Source organism: Hyla sarda, chromosome 7 (assembly GCF_029499605.1).
Source record: "Hyla sarda isolate aHylSar1 chromosome 7, aHylSar1.hap1, whole genome shotgun sequence".
NCBI lineage: Eukaryota > Metazoa > Chordata > Amphibia > Anura > Hylidae > Hyla > Hyla sarda.
In genome coordinates this window covers 20904015-20923130 of record NC_079195.1, presented here as the reverse complement: position 1 = coordinate 20923130, position 19116 = coordinate 20904015, and the positions used below count along the sequence as shown (strand labels likewise).

Sequence of the window (19116 nt, the reverse complement as noted above, 5' to 3'; positions counted from 1 at the left end):
ATAGAAGTCTATGGGCTTAATTTTGAAGCGGAATTCCACAAGCGGAAATTCTGCCGTGTAAATAGACCCTGACTCCAACTTCTACAGTGCAGGACAGAACGGCATAGTCAGCACCATAGTTAGTTGTAAAGAAAAAAAAATCTGAACCATTCTGAATACAGCTCTGGATGTGACTGGAGTATATATAATGCAGAGTAAGAGATATCACCATTAAGCAATGAATGAATGATCTTAGGAAAGATTTATATACTTTATTTATAAAGGATTATATACAAGTATCATCCTCCCCCGCCCCATGTGGTGAGTAGACAAAAATCACCAGATAAATTGGATATTATGTAGCAATTCATCCCACCAAAAGGATAAGAACTTCTCTGCAAGTGGCGGTTCAAAAGCGAACTATCAATTCATATAAAAGACCAAGAGTCTCATCGTATAATTTATCCAGGATACACAGAAGAATTGTAATTGCTGACTGGAAACGGAATCTGACCGGATGGCACTCGAGTATTCTTGGTGTTACATTGTTTTACGCTGAAGAGCTTTTTAGTCACCGACTAAAAAAAATCTCTCCAAAAGAAATCACAAGAGACGACAAGTACTTTCCGGCACCAAATAAAATAAAATAAAAATAATGTTCCGAAGTTTTTGTGCATAACGTCTGAATGATACGTCGACTAGGAGCTACGTTGTTTCGTTTGCGAGGATTGAAGTAAAGTACGACACATACCGATAAAAAAGAATGATAGTTGCCTTTGAAACCCCTTATTTACAGAATCTCCTTGTTTAACCTATAATAACTTTAAAAAATATTCAAAGAGCATTTACCCCAAAAATGAAAGAAAAAAATAAATTGGTAAATTGAAATTCCTGACATCACCTTCTTCTGTCACCCAACGTTTGGTGACTGCTAAAATGACTTCCACCACAGCTCTTATTGGGTTCATCACTGAGATATCCCAGACACCTATAGGAAAATGAACCAATTAGTAAATCCAGTTCTACCAGTCTGTTTGTCTAGGGGGAACCAACTCTAGCAGTTCACCTCTAGCAGAGGTCCCAAACTAGTCCTCAAGGCCAACAATAGTTCAGGATTTGGATTTTTTTTCCTGTTCTATTCCAATGGAGTAACTGAAAAAAAAAATATACAGAATGTTGAAGGGCCATGAGGACTGAATTGGGGACCACTGACCCATAGCATCCATTTTCCAATAACTAGCTTGAGGGGAGGTACTCATGTGGCTCCAGGACTTTATCTACCTATTGCATGATCATTGATTCTCTGTAATGCATTAGCTAATGAGGAATAAAGTTAAAATTAGGAAGGAACAGAGGATACAACTGTTATGGGGACAGTGATGATGATACAGCACGGCCTGGTTTGGCAAAGTGTTCATTCTTACGGAGCTTGGCTGCTGCATCGGGCCAATCAGGGGCGTGGACGACACTCCAAATACATCTAGCTTTGGTGTGTGTCTTCCTCAGGTGGCCTACATAACTTCAGTTATGCATTGCCTGTCTTAGAGTTTACTATCTACGCTACAATTCTGAGCTTGGCTTGTGACCTGACTTTCTTTTGCTTTCTGATTTTGTACTGTTCTGCTATCCTGCGTGACCTCTCTCTGTCTGTTTGTTCAATCTCTGTGTATTGTTCTCGGTCCTTGTTCTGTGCCTGTTTAACACATAGTGTCCTGACTTGCTGTATTGGACATTGCTACTCCCAGCAATTTAGTTGGTAGGGACTAGCACTGTGGTTGAGGTAATCCTATTAAGTAAATGAGCACCCCAAAAGGCAGGGACAAAGATTTAAGGGGGCTTAGGGCCGCACTTATCCTTGCCAGTCGTAACACAGCTAACACTGGTAATCAGGAGGGTAGTCATGTGCCGAGGTTGAGTCACAGTGAGCAAAGCTGGGTATGTGGTACTGAGGGGCAATGAGCTATATAGCATCCTTGCCAGCTGGAAAGAATAAGGGTCATCAGTAGAGATGGGTGACAAGCCTTTGTAGATTTTCCCATAAGTAGTCTAGGAATCGTAGACAAGAATCTCAGCAACAGCTACAATGGTGGCCCGAATGGTTCTTCCCAGCCTTTTCCATAGAATACAATGGGAATGTCTAGGACTAGAAACAGCGCCAATCTTAATTATAGGTTGTGTCAGGTATTATACAGTATTTTATACTCATTCAAATGAGCAAGAGAAGAGCTACAATACTAGACACAACCCATGGACAATTCTTTAAAGGCTTATTTTAGGGGGAAATGCCCTTTTAACCTGTTTACTACTAAAAGACAGGTGATGTTTTGTTTTCTTTGCAAGTCCTCTCAATCAGCGAAAGGGTTAAAGCATGCAAATTTTCTGGCGTATGTCAATTAATTGATCATATACAAACACAAGTGAGTTTTAAAAGGGGGTAGGTGAGTCCCATAGAGTTTGTAGCCTTTACACAGAGTGACGACGCATCCTCTTCATCGGGTTTAAAGCTAAAAACCTCAGATTTATTCAAAAACTTGCGAGCAGTCCGATTCCCGGTGGGCTTCCTTCCTTCCTGCCCTCCTTTCTTCCCATCTTCCTTCTCTTCACACATTAACATAGGTTGGGTTTTCGTTTGTGCTTTGATTTTCAGCAACCATTGAAATACTTCCTAGGAGGAATGGAAAGAAAATGTTATACAAATCTATTTTTGTTTACAAAAAGTTGCAACATAAATGTTTTCATATCTGGACAATCTAGAACTCCCAGCATTGTAACCGGACACAAGGACCACAAGGAGGTGACAACGAAGACCACACAGAGAGAAAATACTTGGATGGCAGGAAAAAGCTTCCATCCAACACATTATTAGCCGTTCTCAGAGAAATGTTTCCCATTTAAGATACAGATGAAAACTTTGTTAGTGATTATGGAGACTTTCAGGTAAAGGTGATCTTATCAGATTCTTATACTGCTCTGGTAAGGTATTGTAGGATTATGGCGAGTCAAGGGAGTCAAGTTTCCCCCCCAGGCCAAAAAATAATACACTTAGCATATGTTCATTCCATCTCCTATTGTGATCTTTTTGGAAATAGAAAAAGAAAACAAATATAGATATAAAAAAAGACAGATAGATAGGCGCACAGTCCTCTCTATCCCCCCCCCCTACACTCATCTCTGTGATCATGTAGAGAACTATGTGACTATATACAGTTACAGTTGCACAGTCCTCTCTATCTCTTCCCTGCACTAATCTCTATGGTCATAGAGAGAAATGTGTGGCCATACAGTTACATAGTCCTCTCTATCCCCTTCCTGCACTTGTCTCTATGATCATAGAGTGAATTGTGTGGTCATACAGTTACAGCGACACAATCCTCTCTACCCCCTCCCTGCACTCATTTCTATGATCATAGAGAGAACTGTGTGGTGATACAGTTACAGCTGCACAGTCCTCTCTATCCCCTTCCTGCACTAATCTATATTATCATAGAGAGAAATTGTGGTCGTATAGTTACAGCTGCACAGTCCTCTCTACCCCCTCCCTGCAATCATCTCTATGATCATATATAGAACTGTGTGGTCATACAGTTACAGCTGCACAGTCCTCTTTACCTCTTCCCTGCACTCATCTCTATGATCATAGACAGAACTGTTTGGTCATACAGTTACAGCTGCACAGTCCTCTCTATCCCCTCTCTGCACTCATCTCTATGATCATAAAGATAACTGTGTGGTCATACAGTTACAGCTGCACAGTCCTCTCTATCCCCTCCCTGCAATCATCTCTATGATCATAGACAGAACTGTGTGGTCATACATTTACAGGTGCACAGTCCTCTCTACCCCCTCCCTGCAATCATCTCTATGATCATAGACAGAACTGTGTGGTCATACAGTTACAGCTGCACAGTCCTCTCTATACCCTTCCCTGCACTCATCTATATTATTAAAGCAGCAGCAGTAGCAGGTGTAATAATGCTGGAGTCTTGAGAGGTGAGGAAACCTCATTCTACCGTCTTCTTGTGATCCTAACAATAACTGGTTCTCTGGTGAAGTTAACCTGTTCACTACTGTATGCCATCAGACATACAGACCTTACTGTTTAATTGACCATTCTAAAATGGTGTCAAAATTCTTTACAATGCCAACCACTACCTCTTTATCTATAACTGATTCATGTTTTTCTTCTTCTTTCTGATGTAGGGGGTGGAAGCTTTCAATACAGTTATATTTTTCTATCCCATTTTCTGCTGCTTTAGATTTCAATGCAGTGCCGAGTGTTCACCGCACTAGACTGCTCCGGTAATGACACGAGTGCTTGGCATGTTCGCCGTACCCCTCCGAGCTCCTGGTTTATTGCCAGATCCAGCCCCGTGTGAGATAAGTGCTCTACCCTCCCAACCTGTGTTCATTATCCAGCATTTGGAACAGGAGCCGCAATACTTCAGTTTTTGATGCAGAATTCTCTGCAGATACTTTATATAGTGGGTGTTTTAATAGGCATAAAACCAGGAGATTATCGCAGCAGGGGTCTGGCTCACTTACATTCCGTTCTACTTCTCAAAAAATCTCACTTTATTAACTACAATATGTGTGTTGGCTGAGAAGTAGTTTCCATGATGTAGATAGATAAAATTGCAATATTGCAAGATAGATAGATAGATAGATAGATAGATAGATAGATATGAGATAGATAGATAATGTGAGATAGATAGATGATAGATAGATATGAGATAGATAGATACATAAATGGATATTAGATAGACATATAGATAGATAGATAGATAGATATGAGATAGATAGATAGATAGATATGAGATAGATAGATAGATAGATAGATATGAGATAGATAGATAGATAGATAGATATGAGATAGATAGATAGATAGATATGAGATAGATAGATAATTATGAGATAGATAGATAATGTGAGATAGATAGATGATAGATAGATAGATATGAGATAGATATGAGATAGATAGATATGAGATAGATAGATAGATATGAGATAGATAGATAGATATGAGATAGATAGATAGATATGATATAGATAGATAGATATGATATAGATAGATATGAGATAGATAGATAGATAGATATGAGATAGATAGATAGATAATTATGAGATAGATAGATAATGTGAGATAGATGATAGATAGATAGATAGATATGAGATAGATAGATACATAAATAGATATTAGATAGACATATAGATAGATAGGTAGATATGAAATAGATAGATATATAGATAGATATGAGATAGATAGATATGAGATAGATAGATAGATAGATAGATGGATAGATAGCTAGATAGATATGAGATAGATAGGTAGATAGATATGAGATAGATATGATATAGATTGATAGATAGATAGATAGATAGATATGAGATACATACATAGATAGAAATATATGAGACAGATAGGAGATAGATATGAGATAGATAGATAGATAGATATGAGCTAGATAGATAGATAGATAGATAGATATAAGATAGATAGGTATGAGATATATAGATATATAGATATGAGATAGATAGATATTAGATAGATAGATATAGATATGAGATAGATAGATAGATATTAGATAGATAAATTGATAGATATGAGATAGATAGATAAATGTGAGATAGATATATAGATGATAGATAGATAAATGTGAGATAGATAGATACATAAATAGATATTAGATAGACAGATAGATAGATAGATAGATAGATGGATAGATAGATGGATATGAGATAGATAGATAGATAGGTAGATATATATGAGATAGATATGATATAGATTGATAGATAGATATGAGATAAATACATAGAAAGAAATATATGAGATAGATAGATAGATAGATATGAGATAGATAGATATGAGATAGATATATATGAGATAGATAGATAGGTAGATATGAGATAGATAGATATAGATAGATATGACATAGATAGATATTAGATAGATAGATATGAGAAAGATAGATAGATATTAGATAGATAGATAGATATATAGATATGAGATAGATAGATAGATAGATATTAGATAGATAGATAGATATTAGATAGATAGATATTAGATAGATAAATAGATAGATAGATGTGAGATAGATAGATAGATATGAGATAGATGGATAAATTCATAATTTGGTATTGCACCATTAAATCTCCTTAGCTTATCCTTATTTTCCATTGAAATCCTCATGATAGGTGCAAGTTCAATGACTTCGGAACATCTCCAATGTGGACACATCCATTCGGATGTATGGAATATGACCAATGTTTTGGATCACTGTGACTTTCTTGTCCCATTAGAAGTAGTCCCTTAGGATCTATCACTGGACCTTTAGGTTCGTTCATTCTTTTTGTAAGAACCATCTAGCATACCTTTCCTGCACAGTAGGTTGGCTCAGATGTTGGCTCAATACCTTGCTGAGAATCCCATGACATGATCTTTTGAAAACTTTCTCGAATGAAATCTCCACTTGATTGTTTAAGCGCTGACTTCTTCTGGCCTGCCAAGGAAATTCTTCATCCCACCATGTGCAGCTATGACCCATAGCTGGGCTTTCCTTGACCTGTTTCTAAATATTCTTGCCAAAATGTACAGATGTGTCCACCCTTACCTTCCCCCAAATTTCATTGGGGACTCCGGTTTTATACAAATTCAATACATTATTGTGACATGACAGCAAAACCTTTGATAGGCTGCAAGTAAAGCCACATTACTGGTTGGTCACTCATGAACAATTACCAATGGAATATTGACAGATCTTTTTTATTGTTTTTTCTTTTCATTTATTTTTTGGATATGTTAAAGGGGGTTCTGTAAAACTTATCTTCAGGATAGGCAATAAGGGTCTGATCGTTGGGGTGTCCCAACCACCGGGACCCCCGTGATCTCCAGAACTGAGCCTGACTTTTACCTCTGAGAATTCCAGCCCCCACCTTCCTAAATGTACTGATGTCCCGCTCCATCAATTAATGCTTACTGGGATATCCTGACTTAGCCGGACCTGTTTGCCTAGGAAGGTGGGAGCAAGAGCGCTCAGAGGTAAGAGACGGGCCCCATTCTAAAGATGGTGGGGGCCCAAGAGGTCAGACTACCTGTGATCAGACACTTATCCCCTATACTGTGTATAGGGGATACATTTTACATAACTAATTGTGAGGGATACAACTGCTGGGATTGCTCCCGTGATCTCTAGAATAGAGCCTGACTTTTAACATTTAAGTGTTCCGGCCCCTGCCATCTGAGTTGTACTGGTCTCGGATGGCCCATCTTGTCAATCACTGGCCGCAGTGATATCCCGCCTCAGCCGGACCAGTTCTCCTTGGAAGGTGAGGGCTGGAGCACTCAGATGTGAGAGACGGGCCCCATTCCAGAGATGGACGGTGGGCTTAGAAGTCAGACTCTCTGTGATGAGACACTTATCTCCTATCCTGTGTATAGGGAATACATTTTACATAACTGATCACAAGTATATCCAACCCCTGGGGCCACCCTCACAATCTCCAGAGTGAAGCCCAACTCTTACCTCTGAGCATTCCGGCCACCAACCTTCTGAGACATACTGGTCTCGGGAATAATAATAACAAAGATTCTTTATTTATACAGCGCACACTGAAACTGGTCCCTGTCCCCATTGGGGCTCACAATCTAAATTCACCTATCAGCATGTTTTGGAGTGTCGGAGGAAACAGAAGTACCCAGAGGAAACTCACACAAACACATGGAGAACATACAAACTCATTGCTGATATTGTCCTTGGTGGGATTTAAACCAAAGATTCCAGCACCGCAAGGCAATAGTGGTAACCACTGAGCCACCATGGTTCCACAACGACTGCCTGTTCCGTCAATCACTGGCCGCACGATACCTTGCCTCATCCTGACCAGTTCAGCTTTGAAGGTGGGGGCCAAAGCGTTAAGAGGTAAGAGATGGGCCTGTTCTGGAGATGGGAGGGGGGGGGGGGGGATATAGGTTGGATTCCCTGTGATCAGACACTTATCCCCTATGGTATGTATAGGGGATATTTTTAGATAACCAAACAACTCCATCTAGCAGAAAGAAAAGGAGGAACACATCTGTATAATTGACACCCTGGCAGCTATCACCCGGGGCATCTGGACTGATATGAAGCCCCCCCCAAGCCTCCTCCCCGACCTATGTTATGATGCTAAGGTGTTTTCTGGCATCCAATCTTCACAGTCAGTCCTTAAATGGTACCTCTCATCAAATAAACTTTTGATATATTTTAGATTAATGAATGTTGAATAACTTCCCAATAGCATGTTAATGAAAAATATGCTTCTTTCTATTGTATTTTTCCCGATCAGTCCTGTCAGCAAGCATTTCTGACTCATGCTGGAGTCCTAAACACTCAGAGTTGCCAGCCTGCTTTGTTCACAGCCAAACAGGCTGTGAACAAAGCAGGCTGGCAGCTCTGAGTGTTCTCCTTTGTGAACAAAGCAGACTGGGAGCTCGTAGTGTTTAGGACTCCAGCATGAGTCTGAAATGCTTGCTGCCAGGACTGGTAGGGAGACCCCTAGTGGTCATTTCTTCAAAGTGGAAAGAAGCATATTGTTTAATAACATGCAATTGTAAAGTTATTCTGCATACATTAATCTATAATATATCAAAAGTTTTTTTGATGAGGGGTACCCTTTAAATGGTTTATATGAATTATACTTTTCCTCTTCCATCATAGTGTGGTGGATACTTTCTATCATAGCCGGTTGTTTAGTCATTCTCCTATGAACTGTCCGGTCCCTTTAAGTCACCCTTTGTAGTCATCGTCGTACTCTTAAGATGTCCTTTCATTTCAGCCTCATAAAATTCAGAAGGAATAAGTCTTGCATTTGCATTTGGCTGCTTCAGCTGCTGTCCGTGGTGCTGATCCTTTAATTTCTTGCTGAAAAAGCTTAAAAGGGTTTTAAACGTGCGCTGCCGAGAACATTTCAACTTTGAAACTGAGAGAATATTGCATTTTTTTTTTATCAATCCGGAGTGTTAGCATTGTCAAATATGTAGATATCTTAAAGAAGAACCAGCCCGGACACCTTTTCCATTGCTTGATATTGAGCAGAATCACATGATGATCTGAGTTACAGAACTGTATATAGCAATGGTCTTCAACCTGCAGACCTCCAGATGTTGCAAAACTACAACTCCCAGCATGCCCGGACAGCCGTTGGCTGTCCGGGCATGCTGGGAGTTGTAGTTTTGCAACATCTGGAGGTCCGCAGGTTGAAGATCACTAGGTATATAGCATGCCAGACGTGGTAATGGGGGATTCTCGAGAAAGAGCAGTCTAGAGTAATAACTGCAAACAAGTGGTCATAAAGGGTTAAACGGTTTATCCAGGAATAGACACACAGAGTGCGGCAACGAAGCAAGGACAGGTAAGTAGCCGGAGCCAAGTAGAGGAGATCGCCGGAAGTCCATCCCTGTGGATTGAGGATGTTTTTTGGTTTTTTTTCATACAGTTTCCCAGAATACCCTTCTAAGGTTGCAGCCAATTTTCATTTTAATCTTTTCCCCCCCTTTTTTTTATTCATTTATTTTTTTCAAACAACAATGTCATATGAGAGTTTGTTTTTTGTTGAACAAGTTGTTTCTTTCAATAGCAACCTTCATATCACCATAAAATGTGTTGCAGAGCTCTAAATAAATTAATTAATCAATTCATTAAATGTAGGTGGAATGGAAATAAAAATGGGAGCTGGGAGTTGTAGTTTCGCAATCTGGTTGGGAAGCACTAGCACAGGGTGATGCATATGAACAACCTAGACAGAGGGACATAACACGATAAAACTCTGATAAATATGTATATAATAAATAAACATAATATATATTATTATTATTATTTTATTATTATTATTATCACTATGAATGTTGTGGAAAGTTAATGCTAATATTACAGAGTTCAGCAGCAGCAAAAAAAAAATTGCAATTAAAACAAATATGTATATATGTATATATATATATATATATATATATATATATATATATATATATATATATATATATATATATATATATAGTAAATTTGAGTAACCATATTAGTCCAGTGATGCAGATGCAAATCAAAAAATGTTTCAGTATCTTGTAATCTCTTTTTTATTGGAAAAACAGAATAAATTCTGTTAGTCCAATAAAAAAAGTATTACAAGATACTGAAACATTTTTTGATTTGCATCTATATATATATATATCTATCTATATATATATATATATATATATATATATATATATATATATATATATATATATAGTAATAATATGCAGCACACCGGAATGTAATGCAAAGTGCTTTATTCCATGTAGTACAAAAGCGACGTTTCGCCGGCCTCACGCCAGCATTCTCTGAGAATGCTGGTGTGAGGCCGGAGAAACGTCGCTTTTGTACTACATGGAATAAAGCACTTTGCATTACATTCTGGTGTGCTGCATATTACTACTACTATTACTAAGGAACCAGAGGACCGTGGCTCCAGCATGCGTGCACCCTGCCTACAGACCTTCATCTTTCTTGATGTGCTGCTTATTTTTGGATTTTATATATATATATATATATATATATATATAGTGCTTGATAAAAATCTTATTGTTAGGTCGAAACGTTGCATCATTTTGTATGTATTGGGATCAATAAACCACCTCTTTTGATTTTGGACACCAATACCGGAGTGCCGTCTTCCATTTTTACTATTTAGTACATTTTTGCCTTGGTCAAGCCTGAAGTCGGGCACCCACCAACCCTTGTAAGGGTTTGAACACTGTGCATCTCCCATCTTTTGCATTGGACTATATATTATATTATATTTTTTATTGCATTTATCGGCCCTGGCTAAGAATTCATTTCCTTGTTGAGATGCACCCAGCACCCCAGGAGCTGGGGATGATCGATTACCTGCGCGGCTTGGGAGGGGGGGTTAGTTAAGGAAGACAAGGATATGACAGAAGGAATAAGTCAGAGATTAGACAACGTCTCAGAGCAGAAAAGAAGGGTTATACAAAGTGCTCGGTCATTCAGACAGGCAAGACTTAGTCACTTGGGATCCCGTACAGCCAATCAGGACTAGCTACTTATTTACCTATGGGCTGTGTTTCCAACTTGCCCTCAGGGCCCATCGGCTGAGTGTGAGGGGCATTGGGTGACAAGTTCTCATTTTGACTGCCTGGACTGACCATCTCTCGCTCTTTCTCATTCTGCATCTGTGCATATACATTAATTCCAGGAATTTTCCTAAAAACATCAACAGAGACGTCATTGCTGTGGGCGGTCATGGCTATAACACCGCTCAGAAGGAACAGGACCGTCATTACCTTTTGAATTTGTAGATGACGAAGATGGCCAGCCCGACAAAGACCACCGACAAGAGCATCAACATGGCCGAGCCGCTGTGACTCGGGGTTAGGTCCACCAATGGGGCTGGAAAGATCAAAGCTAAGATTATCCATCTAGTGAGTGCAACATTCTGTTCTGAAAGGTGTCAACAAGGGGTTCTAGACCAGGGGTGCACAACCTGTGAGTCGGGGCCTCCTGTTGTCCATGATGCCTAACTGTCTATGCCTATTGGCTGCTCATATGTTGAAAAGGAGTGGTGCACTAGTAATGCACTCCCTGTGTGACCATCGTTGGAGTTCCCATGGGGCCACACATATTAGCAAAATAGAGGTCTCCTAGTTGTTGGGAGTAATGCAACAACCAGCTGCTTTGACCTCTCACATAAGGGTATTGACTTACATGAACTCTTACTTTGTGGAGTGCCAATGGGTAAGAAAGGAACCACCATTCTCCCGATGGGTGGAAGTTCTGTTTATGACAAAAAAAAAAAAGTGGCAGATAATTATATATTTTAAGTTTTATTGTAGACTCTAAAATTGGCTCAACCTGACTACAGGGCCCTAGTACCAGATAAGGTTGTGCATACCTGTTCTAGATCCACAACATCATTAGGCTCTAAAACTTCAATACGACATCATATTGCAAAAGGATGTTCCTCATATTCACTTGTCAACAATGCCCCAATAGGTCAAGATTTTAGGATATCTTATAAAGAGTCCATATTTCCGATAAAATGCTTAGAATATCCTGGACTTTGGGGGGCCCCGATGACCACAGTTGAGAAATACTGACCTAGAAGAATAATATGGATCGTCTTCACGCCACTGGGTTTTGTGTTGACCCTTTATCTCCTGGTTGTAGGAGATCTTGATTGGAGCTATGGAACCAACTATATATGTATTTTGTAGTACCTGTTTCCCCCACAATTCATTTGGATATAACAATATGTAATCTGTAGTTTTATATAGAAGTGAAGGTATACTTATGGACTTAACATAGTAAGATTTTAAAGTACAAGAAATGATAACAAATTCTACTTCATTTTGTTTGGAAACAAGTTTTCAAAGGCCCTATTAATCTGTATTACAGCTCTGAATTATAGTTCTGCACTAACAAAGCTCTATCCTGTTCCCCATATACCTCTAGGATCATAAAGAGACATAATGGCTTCAATCTTTTGAAATACAGTATGTTCAAATTGTGCAATGTTCCATTGGATGCAATATTCTCCCCTAAGGCTGGGTTCACATATGTCCAACATCCAGCATAGGTAAACTCAGCCTAAATCTAGACACAACTGATGACAAGTTGTCATCAGTTGTTTGCATCCGGCATCCATTTTTTTTGCACAGCAGACAGGGGAATACAGCAAGCTGCGTTCCCCTGCCCGGTGCCCTCCGGCGTGTCCAACCATCCAGCGTCAAAATTGAGATGCTGGATGATTGTAAACTGTTCCATTCAAATTAATGGGATCAGTTCTAGCATCAGTTTCCCTCCGGTGCTGGGTTCACATATGTGCCAAACACCGGACATATGTGAACCCAGCCTTAAAATAATTCCTGCCACCATCTTGTCATCAAATATCTTCTCTATATTTTCTCTGAAAAGCTGGTATAGATATGAATAAAATGTTGGAAAAACTTAAAGGGATTGTCTGGAATTTTACTATTAAAGTGGTACCCCGCCCCTAGACATCTTATCCCTCCTCCAAAGGAAGTGATTGCGGGGGTCCCCAGTGGCAGGACCTCCGCGATCTGGACTGTGGCACCCCAGACATCCGATGAAGTTCACTAAATGCCAGATGCAAGTCTATGGGAGGGGCCGTGAAGGCCATCATGCCCCTTCCCATAGACTTGCATTGAGGGGGCGTGGCCGTAACATCACAAGCCTCCGGAACTGCACCTGATGTTCTAAACAAATGCCAGGTGGGGCAGAGAGATCACGGGGGTCCCCAGCAGTGGGACCCATGTGATCAGATATCTTATCCCTTATTCTTTTAGATAGGGGATAAGAGGTCTAGGGGCAGAGTACCCCTTTAAGGACCTAGAATTGGAACATGCCATCAATGATTGGTGCAAGTCCAACCTCTGGGACCATGGTGCCACCAAATGAAAGGCTCCAGCTTTCGGCCTTGTCTTAGGATAAGCCAAACTTTCTAAAAAATTAGCACCATAAATGGTGATGGATATCCCATATGTCTTTATGGACAAGTCCCCAATCAAACATTGCTATTCTATACTAAGTCGTGGAAAGGAAAAATAAGAATAAGACAACAATGTTTGATTTGCACAGTCCCAATCCTCATCACAACAAGGAGGCCGCAGTGTTTGCACTGTCAGATTCTGATGGCCATCAATGTGCAAGGTCCAAGAACCCTTTGAAAATAAAAAATAAAAATGACCAAACGACTGGAAACCATTTAAAGGGGTACTCCGGCGCAAAGACATCTTATCCCCTATCCCAAAGATAGGTGATAAGATGCCTGATCGCGGGAGTCCAGCCGCTGGGGACCTCCGTGATCTTCCACGCCGCACCCCGTTAGAATCAGCCCCCGGAGCGTGGTCGCTCTGGGTCTGATTACTGGCGATCATGGGGACGGAGCATAGTGATGTCACGGCTCCGCCCCCGTGTTATGTCACACTCCGCCCCCTAATGCAAGCCTATGGAGGGGGCGTGACAGCAGCCACGCCCCCTCCCTTAGGCTTGCCTTGAGGGGTCGACCGTGACGTCACGGCTCCGTCCCCGTGATTGCCAGTAATAAGACCCGGAGCGAGCACACTCCGGGCGCTGATTCTAATGGGGTGCGGTGTGGAAGATCACGGGGGTCCCCAGCAGCAGGACCCCCACGATCAGGCATCTTATTCCCTATCCTTTGGATAGGGGATAAGATGTCTTAGTGCCGGAGTACCCCTTTAAGTGAATGTTTTTGTAGACTTCTTCATGTTTCCTATCACATTCTGCCAAAAGTGATAGTGATAAGGAGGGGTTCATTAATGAAGCTTCAAAAACGTTTACCTGCAGACTAATAGATCCTGCAGGAACCTAGGGAAAAAAACTCTATTGAAATGTACATCACATGTACAAACAGGGCAAGCGGAACATCTGCTTCATAGCTAATGGGATGCAAAAACATGAATTGATATTCCCTAGGATCTTATTAAGAAGCGTGCTGGTAACACATAGGCAGCTACCCACTGCGGACCTTCTTATCTGCATGCAGCCTTCTTTAGAGGAGACGTCCCTGGGCGATTTCCTTCTTATTTGTAGACTCCACCACATCTGTTAGAGCATCAAGGAGCCCTCATCTGATCAGAGGCACCACAATATTAGTATAGAACGTCAATATCTGACATATGTATAGATTGTGTTCTCTTATGGGTAAGGAATTATATGGTTCTAGCCTGTGGTTAAAAGGGTACTCCAGTGGAAAACATTTTTTTTTCTTTTTTTAAATCAACTGGTACCAAAACGTTATACAGATTTGTAAATTACTTCTATTTAAAAATCTTAATCCTTCCAGTACCTATCAGCTGCTGTATGCTCCACAGGAAGTTGTGTAGTTCTTTCAAGTCTGACCACAGTGCTCACTGCTGACACCTCTGTCCATGTCAGGAATAATGATGAGCCCGCAGAGGCCATATTCAAATTTGCAATATTTCGCAAATATATGGACGAATAGTCATCCCATGTTCGCGAAATTCGCATATTCGCTATGTTTGTTTTTTTTTTTTCTCCATGCAAAAATTCACAATGAAATTTGCACAGTACGCATGCGCAATTATAACTTTCACTTAAAAGAAGGGAGGGACCAGTGTCCAGTCTGGAAGTGCAGATATTCGCATAAATATTTGCATTAAAAACGAATATCCGTCATTACAAATATATGGCACTATATTAAAAAAATTTGCTAAATCGCGAAGTGCTGATATTTACAGTAAAAATTTGCATTTCGAATATTCTAGCTCAACACTAGTCAGGAACTGTGCAGAGCAGGAGAGGTTTGCTATGGGGATTTGATCCTGCTCTGGACAGTTCATGACATGGACAGAGGTGACAGCAGAGAGCACTGTGGTCAGACAGAAAAGAAATTCAAAAAGAAAATGACTTGCACACAGCAGCTTATAAGTACTGCAAGGATTTATAAAAAAAAGTGGAGGTTTCACTGTTACCAAAGCAGTAAATTGCCTTCACATCCAATGCATCCACATTCTAAACAACAATGCAACAGGCTAAACTGGATGGAGGTATGCCTTCTGCAGCATTACAAACTATGTAACTATGAAGACTATTGAGAAAGGCTTGTTAGCCGACACGTTGCATATTGTGTTCTTTGGTGCAATAAAGTTTTAATTCAAGTAGAGAAAAGAGAGTACGGCACTGCCACGTACCTTATGAAATCACTGGGTGCTGGAAACCGTGCTCAATCCTCGGAAGACAAGAAGGTAGAAAATCCACGTAGAGGACAAAATAGAGGAGGCACTGGATTGCAGTTACTCGGTACTTTATTCCTCAGGTCTCGGATACAAACAATGGCCGACGGGCCGTTTCTCGCTCACATGCGCTTAATCATGGCCAATTGGCCATGATTAAGCGCATGTGAGCGAGAAACGGCCCGTCGGCCATTGTTTGTATCCGAGACCTGAGGAATAAAGTACCGAGTAACTGCAATCCAGTGCCTCCTCTATTTTGTCCTCAACGTGAATAAAGTTTTAAGCCTACAACTGAACTGGACCTCGTGATTGGTGCTGTATTTTGAGTTTTGGACTATTGCTTGATTCCAGCCCATACATTAGGCACAATTTATTCTTGGTATGAAAGGAAACATTTGCAGTGTCCCATTGTGTCATGCAGAGCCTGTAGAGTACATGGTGGTTGGATTGGTTTAGTACTATTGGTATGCTGTTCTGAAGCTTGTACCATCCTTGGCTGAGAGTAATTGGTTAAATGAGGACTCCACTGGGCAGTGTTCAAAAGTAAATGTCACGCCCCCTCCCATAGACTTGCATTGAGGAGGCATGACTGTGATGTCACGAGGGGCAGGGCCGATTACCCCGCAGCACGAAAACAGCGTTCGGAACATTTACTTCTGAATGCTGCCCAGTGGAGTACCCCTTTAACCAATGCACTATACACATTCCAATATATTTGCATAGGAAACACTCTAGAGTGGGGAGGGGCTCACTCTAAGTCCAGCCCCATCTACTGGCGGATAGTAGTTTTGTTTAGTGTTGGGTGCGAATATTCGCATTTCAAATTTTTATTGCGAATATCGCAAATTTGCGAATTCGAGAATGTACTATTCGCTAGATATTCGAAATTTCAAATAAATAAATAATAATAAATAAATAATAAAACCCGCTTGGTCCCCTACTGAAGAAGAGAGGAAAGGAAAAAAAGATTAAAGTTGTCTGTGGGGAAAAATTGGATATGTTCCCAGATATGGTTAAAGGGGTACTCCACTGGAAAAAAAAATCTAAATCAACTGGTGCCAGAAAGTTAAACAGATTTGTAAATTACTTCTATTTAAAAATCGTAATCCTTCCCATACTTATCAGCTGTTGTATGCTCCACAGGAAGTTCTTTTCTTTTTGAATTACCTTTCTGCCTGGCCACAGTGCTCTCTGCTGACACCTCTGTCATTTTAGGAACTGTTCAGAGTAGAAGCAAATCCCCAGAGCAAATCTTTCCTGTTCTGGACAGTTCCAAAAATGGACAAAGGTGTCAGCAGAGAGCACTCTGAGGAGACAGAAAGGAAATTCAAAAAGAAAATAGCTTCCTGTGGAGCATATAGCAGCTAATAAGTACTGGAAGGATTAAGATTTTTAAATAGAAGTAATTTACAAATCTACAGAAATGCGTGCAGCTCACAAACCACAATCCGAGGATATAATTGGTTATATGCCGAAACCCAACGGCCGGAATAAAGAAAAATATTATACAAAGTGTAAAACCAATCCTCAAGGATTCTACCCCAACAGGTACATAATGATGTTTAAATAAAATATAATATCATAGGATGCTTTAGTTAACAGTTGTATTCAATATATAAAATGGTATAAATAAAATAGTATATTGCACTATATATCCTCTGGCACAAAATATATAAGGATAAAGAAAACCACTGGGCCCTAGTGTTGACACACCCCCTATATATAAAAATCAAAAATGGTGAAAAAATGATAAAATATAAAAAATATAAAATGATAAAATATAAAAAATATAAAATGATAAAATATATTTTATCATTTTTTCATCATTTTTGATTTTTATATATAGGGGGTGTGTCACCACTAGGGCCCAGTGGTTTTTCTTCATCCTTATATATTTTGTGCCAGAGGATATATAGTGTAATATACTATTTTATTTATTGAATAAAACTGTTAACTAAAGCATCCTATGATATTATATTTTATTTAAACACCATTATGTACCTGTTGGGGTAGAATCTTTGAGGATTGGTTATACACTTTGTATAATAATTTACAAATCTATTTAACTTTCTGGCACCAGTTGATTAAAAAAATAAATAATAATACGTTTTCCCGTGGAGTACCCCTGCGTACTCTTAAGGACGCAGGGCGTACTTGTACGCCCTGCGCCCGATACCATTGTTTAAAACGAGGTCACGCCGTGACCCCGCATCACACTGGGTTGGTCCCGGCTGCTATTGATAGCCGGGAACCTGGGCTAATATCACGCTGCACAGATCGCTGTGCCACGCGTTATTAACCCTTCAGATGCGGTGATCAAAGTTGATTGCCAAATCAAAAACAAAAGTAAAAGCTTCCCGGCAGCTCAGTCGGGCTGATCGGGACTATCGCGATAAAATCACGATGTCCCAATCAGCTAGGACGCGAGCGGAGGCCTCCTTACCGTGCTCCGTCGCGTCCGATCGGCGTTTGATTGCTCCAAGCCTGAGCTACAGGCTTGAGCAATCAACCCCCTATTACGCTGATCGATGAAAAGCTATGGCTTTGCAGGGATCAGGGTAAAAGATCAGAGAGTGCAGTGTTATAGTCTCCTATGGGAGCTATAACACTGCAAAAAAAAGTGGAAAAAAAAAAGTTAATAAAGATCATTTAACCAATTCCCTAATAAAAGTTTGAATCACCCCCCTTTTCCCATAAAAAAAACTGTGTAAATTAAAATAAACATATGTGGTATCGCTGGGTACGTAAATGTCTGAACTATCAAAATATATCGTTAATTAAACCGCATGGTCAATGGCGTACGCGCATAAAAATTCCAAAGTCCAAAATAGAGTATTTTTGGTCACTTTTTATATCATAAATTTTTTATAAAAAGCAATCAAAAAGTCTGATCAATGCAAAAATGGTACCGCTAAAAACTTCAGATCACAGCGCAAAAACTGAGCCCACATACCGCCCCATACGCGAAACAATAAAAAGTTATAGGGGTCAGAAGATGACAATTTTAAACATATAAATTTTCCTGCATGTAGTTATGATTTTTTCAGTACGACAAAATCAAACCTATATAAGTAGGGGATCATTTTAACCGTATGGACCTACAGAATAAAGGTAAGGTGTCATTTTTACAGAAAAATGCACTGCGTAGAAACAGAAGCCCCCAAAAGTTATGAAAATAAAATGTTATCTTCAATTTTGTTGCTCAATGAATTTGATTTTTTTTTTCCATTTCGCTGTGGATTTTTTGGTAAAATGACTAATGTCACTGCAAAGTAGAATTGGTGGCACAAAAAATAAGCCATCATATAAGCCATCAAGCCCCCTCCCATAGACTTGCATTGAGGGGCGTGGCCGTGATGTCATGAGCCGCC

At 39.9% G+C, this 19116-nt stretch overlaps 1 protein-coding gene across 4 annotated transcripts in view; it reads right to left on the bottom strand.

Annotated features, from left to right (window-relative positions):
* Nucleotides 1-236: 236 nt before the first annotated feature.
* SORCS1 (sortilin related VPS10 domain containing receptor 1) overlaps nucleotides 237-19116 on the bottom strand; it is a 762471-nt gene continuing 743591 nt past the window's right edge. The window contains exons 25-27 of one of the 4 annotated variants that reach the window (XM_056530949.1): nucleotides 11294-11399; nucleotides 11062-11213; nucleotides 237-2640 (exon numbers count right to left, since the gene is read on the bottom strand). In XM_056530949.1, coding sequence (XP_056386924.1) covers nucleotides 2381-2640; nucleotides 11062-11213; nucleotides 11294-11399 — 518 coding nt within the window. In that variant the 3' untranslated portion in view covers nucleotides 237-2380. Of the gene's footprint in view, nucleotides 2645-11061; nucleotides 11214-11293; nucleotides 11400-19116 lie in introns of all 4 variants that reach the window. The other 3 variants (XM_056530951.1, XM_056530952.1, XM_056530953.1) reach the window with 3 other exon arrangements.